The following is an 8,860-nucleotide window of genomic DNA, read 5'->3' as shown; positions in this document are numbered from 1 at the left end:
AAGTCCAAACCACAACAGAGAAAAAGAGATTTCGTTTTTCAGCTGCAGACAGTTTAATAAACATTTTTCTGTGGCAGGAAACCACAAGATACACACAGTGGCCAATCTCATGTTAATGCAAGCCTCTGACAGACACTATAAGCACTGCTAGTACAATGTCCCCCAGGTCTGCACTCTTGGGTTTGGAAAAAGACGTGTCTCTCATGAACAGTTTGGTGTTTGCTCATAAGAATCTTTCCTGTCTGGATGTTGTTTCAGGGGCTTTTTAGATGAGATAATTGACACGAGATAATAACTAAACACATTCCTGAAGGGAAGTGCGTTTTTTCTTTCTTTATCTAATTCAAAGTTTATTCTTGCTTTCATATGCGCTTGAACTCACAACTTTAAACCCTCTTGAAACATACTTCAGCATATTTACAAATCGAACGAAATCCGCCATTTTATCATAAAAAACACCGAATTGCACGGTAATATATTTTTTATTTTTTATTTTTTACAATTTGTGACCATATGAAGGGATAAGGTGCAATTTAATAATGCCTGTAAAAAGCGTAGCCAATGCTATAAAAGTGTGGCAAACTAATAAAAAATAATTCGGTATTTCGCAAACGATGAATTGGCTAACACGAATCCAACCTTATAATAATGCGCCAATAAGTCAATGAGGAGTTTTCTTCAACAGCATTAACGTGTAGTTGTATTGGACATACCTCGTGAAACCTGAATTCGTTATTTAATGAAGAATGACTCACTTTAAAGTCCACGAACAGATATTTCCATCACACCTGTACGGGGAGCAGGGGTGGTAGCCTACCCTTGGTTACTTGCCGCGGGGTCCGCCAACTATAAAGAGTTTTCACAATAAGGATTAGAAAACTAAATATTGCTTAAAAGAACAGTGGATGGCCAAAAAAAAAACTCTGTACGTGTCATAGCTCCCACTGCACGCCTGTACGCAGATTAAACGTGCAAAGGGTTAAAATGGGTTTTCAGCGATTCCGAAACAGGCAGGTGTCCCAACCCAATTTTACGACTGATGTTTTTGAAGTCTGAAATCCTTTCAAGTTCTCAGAGTCAATTCATAACTGTCACTTGCGCGTAAGGGCGAGTAGTCGGGGGAATAGCCAGCGTAGTTGTAGGCTTAACTTGAAAAGGAAAGTAATAGGGTATAAATACTGCTACCGAAACTAGCAAGACTTGAGTCAGAACTCCATTGAATCGAAAGAGCACAACATATCTCTCTACTCTCTCGAGGTCTTGCTGGTTTTTTGTTTTTATTATTATTATTGAGAGATATTATTTTTCAATTAAAACAGATTTAAGACAGATTACCTTGGATAGTTTTTTCAGGAGAGTTTCGTTCTTATTTTCTCCCCTTAAAGCTTTGAAATCTGTAAACGCTGAAGATGTGGTGGATGCTGTTTCCGCGCTGGATCTGGTTTTTTGTTGGGCAGTGGATTGTCCTGCTCATGGACGGCCGCGTGAAGGGTATGGCTCTGCCAAGAGTTGTATATTCTCATGCGGGTATCTGTCCAAACGAGATGAACCCCAATTTATGGGTGGATGCCATGAGTACTTGCATGCGGGAGTGCGAATCTGATCAGGTAAGTCTCTGTATGCCATTACGTTTCCTTGCGCTGCTAGATGGAGAATTATGGATACATTCAGTCGCAATCAAGTGCAATCAGTCTACTATCAAGTGAAATTGCCGTACATAAAAAGTCTATGAACTTAAATAACTTGTGAAATAACATAAGAACTTAAGATTCGTAAGTTATTTTATAAATTCATTCTGAGGTTTTTCTAAGTTTTTCCCCATTTCGATTTGAAGTACAAAATTTGAATTTAAAATTAGTTTTAAAAGTGCTTTGAAATTCAGGATTTAAAAAAAAATGTTATTTGATATATAATAATGAATAATACATTTTTGTATATTTGAAAGCTGTGCTTTCTCACTGTGAATGTGTAGTTAATGCATGGACATTTCTTGCGTTCAAAATTAAAGTACATGAATGCTGCTGAAAAGTAATTAAATGAATGATGAATTGTGAAACAGTCCAGTGTAAGGGCAGACATAAACGTGGGTGCTGTTCCTTTCCCGTCCAGGAATGTGAGACTTTTGAAAAGTGCTGTCCAAATGTCTGTGGGAACAGGAGCTGTGTGGCTGCCCGCTACATGGACATCAAGGGGAAAAAGGGTCCCATGGGAATGCCCAAGGAAGCAACATGCGACAAGTTCATGTGTGCCCAGCAGGGCTCTGAGTGTGACATCTGGGATGGGCAGCCAGTGTGCAAGTGCCGGGACCGCTGTGAGAGGGAGCCCAACTTCACCTGCGCCTCAGATGGCATGACTTACTACAACAAATGCTACATGGATGCGGAAGCCTGCTCAAAGGGCATTTCGCTGTCCGTAGTGACCTGCAGGTACCATCTCACCTGGCCTAACACCAGTCCACTTCCTGTGGAGACCACCGTCCGCCCAACCACGGCTCTTTTGGAGACCACGCCCATGGACATCCAGCCTCCAATCATGGTCAGCAACCCTGTTCACCAGTCTGTGTTTGTGGGCGAGACTGCCAGCTTCTTGTGTGAGGTGACAGGAAAGCCTAAGCCAGAGATCACTTGGGAAAAACAGATGGAAGGGAAGGAAAACATTGTCATGAAGCCTAATCATGTCCGTGGGAATGTGGTGGTCACCAACATCGGCCAGCTGGTCATCTACAATGCCCAGATCCAGGACGCTGGCATCTACACCTGTACGGCAAAAAATTCAGCTGGTCCCATACATGCACACTTTCCCCTTTCTGTAATCCAGAGGGACCCTGTCAAGAAGGATGACCAAAAGAATTCCACTGTCTTTCCTGCAGAGGAGTGTCTGAAGATACCAGACAGCGGAGACTGTGGGGAGGAAAAGATGAGCTGGTACTATGAGGCCAAAAAGAACAACTGCTTCACCTTTAGCTATGGCAACTGCAACAACAATATGAACCACTTTGACACCTATGAGTCATGCATGCACTCCTGTGGTGCAGAAGTAGCTAACACCTGTGGCCTTCCCACCTTACAGGGTCCCTGCAAAGCCTATGAGCCCCGCTGGGCGTACAGCAGCGTGACAAAGCAATGCCAGTCTTTCATCTACGGGGGCTGTGGGGGTAATGCCAACAACTTTGAGAGCAAAGAAGCCTGTGAAGACATGTGTCCCTTCCCCAAAAACCAGAACTGCAAGATGTGTAAGCCACGACAGAAAATGGTGACCAGCTTCTGCAAGAGTGACTTCGTTATCTTGGGTCACATGACAGAGCTGACGGAGGACCAAGACTCTGGTCATGCCCTCATCACAGTGGAGGAGATTCTGAAAGATGAAAAGATGGGGCTAAAGTTTTTTGGCAAGGAGCCCTTGGAGGTGACCCTACTGAACATGGACTGGAACTGCCCCTGCCCCAACATTACCAGTACCGACGGGCAGGTGATCATCATGGGAGATGTGCACAATGGCATGGCTGTGCTGCAGCCTGACAGCTTTGTGGGCACATCCAGCGTCCGCCGTGTGCGTAAGCTTCGTGAGGTCATCCACAAGAAGACCTGTGACATTTTGAAAGAGTTCCCCAGCATTCAGTAGGTCTGGTGATGACAAGCTGTACACATCTTGACTGCATTGTTTCAAAAGATATTTATAAAGATAGTGTCCTTGAAAAGTTTAATTTCTAGTTTCCTGAGTGATATCCTAAACAGAATAAATGATAAAAAATATAAATAAACAATAAATAACGGTTATAATAGTTCACAAATGTTACTTGCTACACCTTTACTTGCTGTACACTCACATGCAGTACCTGTTGCTAACTTTATTTATTTTAAATACACGGCAGCTTGTGTATACTATTGTTTGTTTTATTGTTTAAATACCACAATAAACCCTGTCCAATAAATTTGATAAATTTGATAACTCAGTTGACACATTTTAAGTACCGCACTTTATTGACAAGGAAATGTGCAATTAAATTGGAACACATTTCTTTGTAAAAATGATGCTAAAGATACATTAAAAAATCTCCCCTGTGGTTCTCTGACTTCATGCTTTGATCAGCTGTATTTGTTTTGAAGGGGTAACGGCTTGGTCGCATGAAGAGGTTGGTTGACATGTTTTTTGACATTGGAACCTATTAACAAGTCAAGTTGTCATCAGAATCTCTGCTCTCTTCCTGCCTTTGTCTCTGCATGCTTCAAAGCAGTGGTAACCAACCGTACTGTAGGTTTTCACTCACACCCTAACAAAGCACATCTTTAACAGTTAGAGATGTTGTTGAGCTCCTAATTAGTAGTAGGTGTGCCAGTAGGGTAAAGTGAAAACATACAGGATGGTAAATCTCCAAGAATAGGGTTGGTAACCATTGCTTCAAAGGCATGTCACGCTTTAAATTTGATTCGCAGGATTGGCTCTTCTTAAGCACTTACAACATTGCATACTGTACATGTATTTTAGTGAAATTAATATCTGAGCTTAGCTTTATTTTTTTCTGTGTGATGGAAATGACCTAGTGCCTCTCAGGCAGTAATACAGAACCATTAAAATGTAAGGTTTTAATGTTATATTTAGTCGTTAGTTAAAGGTTACTAACAGTCAGATGGGAAAAGGCATGCAGTAAACCTTTTGTAATATATTCAAAACTGCTCAAAGCACTTGAACAAGTTGTAATATATTCTCTCTAAGGTTAATTACTACAGACTCCAGGAATCAGAGTGTTTGTATTTCCAAATGTAGCACCTTGTTATTCTGCTAGAATATAAATGTACATGTATTTTGTATGCCTGATATTGCATTTTTTTCTATTTATTTTTGCTTTCTTCTGTCGCTTTTTTGATTTGAATAAAGAAAATCTTTTATACGATATATTTTTCTTAAGCACTTAAGGTAATGTATTTTCTTTATACGTTGACATTTTCCCAGACATAACACAATTACATTCCTGTGAGAAAAAAAAACAATAAAAATTATTCTGAAGTCAGACCTTATGCCTCAGTAATTTCATCTCCCATTTTTATGGTGATTTGTCCCCCCCCCCCCCCCTTCATATTACATTATATTCATACATCTTTACACAACCACAGTTTACATTATATTTGTTGTTGTCAATATTCACACTGTCTTCTGAAAGCAGAAAATATTTTCATGACTACTTCAAACCCATTAGTGTGCAATGACAGAGGGATGTTTTACGATGGCGTTAGACTCCCCTCCACCCCACCCCCGTCTCTTGTAGCCCTCACATTAATTATCAAACAGGTCACATTCTTGCACTGCTCTGGGGAAGTAGTGGTCCTTGGGGGATAGGGTCCAGCCAGACAGTGTGTTCATTTGGGAGTCTGGTCTTTGACATTCGGCTTCATGCCGATCTTTCATGTGTGTGGAGCTGCAGAGGGTTCACTCCTGAGCCCTGTGGGGGGATGACCCCCTTCCTCATCACAATGGGCCAACTTCAGCCAAACATTGACCTCTTCCCAGTAGGCCAGGCTGTAGAGAGGGGGAGCGCTGATAGATGAAGCAGTATTTTAATACAAAATTTGAACTTTTGACTTTCGGAAAACCCAAGATGCAGACCACTTCCTTCAAAAAAAAATGTTGCAACACATGGTCTCCCTGAAGTTTTCCAGGGTGGGCTTCAGACGTCTGTTACCTCAGGCCAAGAGCAGGGCAAACCCTTGACCTTATAAGCTGGGAGTTAAAAAAAAAAAAAAAAAAGAAAAACGCAAAAGAGAAAGAAAGTGTTTCATTCAGAGGCTGCCAAATATCAACTACAGCCACCAGACACAGTTGCATTAGAGAGTTGGGGCATCCCTATGGTTTTCACGGGGCCTGCCCTGTCTTATTATGCAGTCATAACACTTAGGAAACAACCAAGAAAACACTAAAGTGTACTTTCTGAAAGTGTGAATAAAAGTGTTTTATATTTTGTCCAAACTGGGATAAATGCTTTTTTAAAAGCAGACAACAACCGAGCGCGTGGAGTGTCCGTGTGTCTGTCTGTATTGTTGTACGCACCACCACCACAGCTATGCAACAGAAATCCTCGGATGTGAAACAATTTCACAAAACCTCCATGAGCTTGAAGCCCACACAGACATAGTGAGCATGATGTGATGACAGGCTACTCTGTGCTTTGGATGACTGACCTGTCAAGAATGATGAAGGAGGGTCGAGAATACTTTTCCAGACTGCCCTTGAATCCCTCTCAAGGCTGCGCATGGCCTTGACTCTCACTTTCAATGGCTACAAGCTTACTTCTTTCAAAGGCTGCTGCAATGGGTCATCACATCCACTGCCCCTTGTGGCATCGTAAAATTTTATTATTCAGTATTGCTGCTCCAAACACTTTCTGTAATAGGGGAAATACTTGTCCTGCAGATCCCAAGTATTCCTGCATAGGGTTTTGTTTCTTTCATCATTTGCCAAGGTCCTCTTCATGCCTATGCTGTACAGACCTGTGTCTAGGGGGGCCGAGGGGGTATGAGTGGGTGGTGGTCCAGTTGCTCTGCTGCAGACTCTGTTATTTCCATCTAGCTTTGTGAGGAACCAGTAGCGCAGCCCTGAAATCGTTTCAGAACCGGCATTGGATTTTCAGCCAAAGAGTAATGGGAGTTGTCAGCAAAGATTGCTCATAAATTTAATTGTATAAGATTAGATGCATTCTAGCAAACACTAATACTGTGAATATAAAGTCCAAAATCACGGTTCTTAGGAAACCTCTTCTGTTAGTTCTTATATTATTAATATATTAATTCTGTAAATTTTTGCATCTTTCCAGTTCAAAATAAACCCTTACCATCAAAAAGCTGCAATGACATTTATAAAAAATAAGAAATGTCATGTCATGGCATGTCAATGTCATGTCAAACTGCTGAAGTCAAGCAGGTGTGGATTTGGTTATTACTTGGATGGGGGAACCTGGGAGAATTAAGTTTGCATTCCCTGCCTGCGTTGATTCCGCAGGTTATCTCTGAAAAAGAGAATTGAATTCTCAGTCGGCATACCTGGCGAAAAAAGGGTGGGTACTCCTACTTTCCAGTTTTCTGCACTGGGGATTTTAATCTGCAGATAACTGAAAATTGCAGGTACCTTGTTTAATATGAGGCCTCTTGTCACAACGGTAGCTCACATGTTGACTGAACAGAACAACTCATGAAAAGGAACACAGTGCAAAGCTGAAGGGTCTTCCCTTTCTCTTTGATGACTGAAAAAAATGTTTTGTTTTGAAATTTTTACCATATAATTTCATAACATAACTTCTGAAACTGCAGTCAACAAAATACATATTGCTAATAGTGTGCTTAAACACCTCTTGGTTTTCTCAACTGACAGGAACTCAGTAAACACTCAAGTGTATTGACATGCATATCATTTTGTTATGTGGGAAATATCCCTTTGCAGTGTGTGGTCCTTCATCTGAATTGGCTATAATTTTTTGCAATTCTATTACATTTGTAAAACCGTGGTCACGTGGAGATATGTCACAACCTAACCTCCCCAGCCCCCAGATGCCAAAGTTGAACAAACTGAGAGTGCAACACACAGTACATGCAATGCATCCATGTATTACATATGGAAACTGAGCAAATAACAGCTCTGTATGCTCGACAAGTATTGAGCGAGGAACATTATTGCAGTTACATGAGACACTGACTGAGCCTGAATCCATTGATACCTTGGATTTCTTAAACTGAAAGCCTTTGAGAATCATGTATCCAAGTATTCCTGTCTTTTCAATCAAACATGTCTGACTTCTGTCTGACTGACTGACTGGTTTCTTCCAGTACATAGTTTATGGGTTTGTCATTATTTCAATATTAAAATTATACTGAAGAAAACAAAGCATAAATATACATAAATATGTAGTCCTTATGTTCCTGTCCAGTAATATAATGTTTGTCATGGTGACTATTTGACTTGAGAACAAGGCCCAGTTTATGGAACATGTTTTATTAGCTGGGTCCAGACTGGATCATAAGTATCAATTTCTGGTCTGTGATGTGCACTTGACCCGTTCTCATCAGTTGAGCTCAGCAACAACTGATCCATCTGATCTCACTACTTGTTTATTGGTGTTAAGGTCTCCCCGAAGCAAGTATCTCACAGTTTCAACAAGGACAGAAACAGTGGGGTTTGTAGCCATGACAGTGATGTGTGTAAGAATGCCAGCAGGTTTCTTGGCACAAACACTATTATATGAGCCAGAGACCAGAGCGTTTATGTTTGAAACACAGAGAGTAGAATAAGTTCAAAAGCAGTACACTCCAGACAGGTTACATGTTAAAGACCCATAGGTGGATTTGTTTTCGCAGCTGTAAAGTATCTCCGATTTCAGTTCAAGAACATACCAACCTCTGAGAGATTTATCTGACCACCATGGTTTTATGAAGCGCAGACTTGCTCTCTATGACTTCAGCTCTTTGCATTTCGTTCAAACAGAAAGTCAATAAAAATCAGGATCTTTATCCAGGGAATGAATTATGCATCATTTATTGTGATTTAAATCTATTGTTATGGGGATGCAGTGCCTTGTTACAAATGTTCCAAGTAAAAAGGCATCTGGATGAAACATGGCAGTTCAGTGTGAACATCTGCAATCAAAGGCTTGCAAATTACAATAAACCTGGATATGGAATTTAATAGCCTGAATAAAGAATAATAAAAATACTTTGGGCTTCATTTTTCCATTATAAGGAATCATGCGTCCATATTTAGACAAAAAATGCAATGTGGTTCAGCATGGCTATGTTCTCCAAAACCAGTTTATTTTCAATTAAAACCCACACAGAACATTGTGAATTTTATGGTTCTGAATATCAAAGTCAGCTTTCAA

General features: G+C 40.6%; 1 protein-coding gene across 1 annotated transcript; it reads left to right on the top strand.

Annotated features, from left to right (window-relative positions):
- The first annotated feature begins 1,409 nt into the window (after positions 1–1,409).
- On the top strand, positions 1,410–4,970 carry wfikkn2b (WAP, follistatin/kazal, immunoglobulin, kunitz and netrin domain containing 2b). Its single transcript, XM_035403151.1, has 2 exons — positions 1,410–1,607; positions 2,110–4,970. The coding sequence occupies exons 1-2, from the start codon at positions 1,410–1,412 to the stop codon at positions 3,619–3,621; spliced, it is 1,710 nt and encodes a 569-aa protein (XP_035259042.1). The 3' UTR covers positions 3,622–4,970.
- Positions 4,971–8,860: the final 3,890 nt, after the last annotated feature.

The sequence above is a fragment of the Anguilla anguilla genome, chromosome 2 (genome assembly GCF_013347855.1).
Source record: "Anguilla anguilla isolate fAngAng1 chromosome 2, fAngAng1.pri, whole genome shotgun sequence".
NCBI lineage: Eukaryota > Metazoa > Chordata > Actinopteri > Anguilliformes > Anguillidae > Anguilla > Anguilla anguilla.
Note: the sequence above shows the minus strand (reverse complement) of the source record. Positions and strands in the feature narration are given on the sequence as shown.

Bases quoted from the DNA above. Each gene is read 5' to 3' on its own strand.
- wfikkn2b (XM_035403151.1), top strand. From the start codon at position 1,410: ATGTGGTGGATGCTGTTTCCGCGCTGGATCTGGTTTTTTGTTGGGCAG. The intron at 1,608-2,109 runs GTAAGTCTCTGT...TTTCCCGTCCAG, and splicing joins GGGAGTGCGAATCTGATCAG to GAATGTGAGACTTTTGAAAA.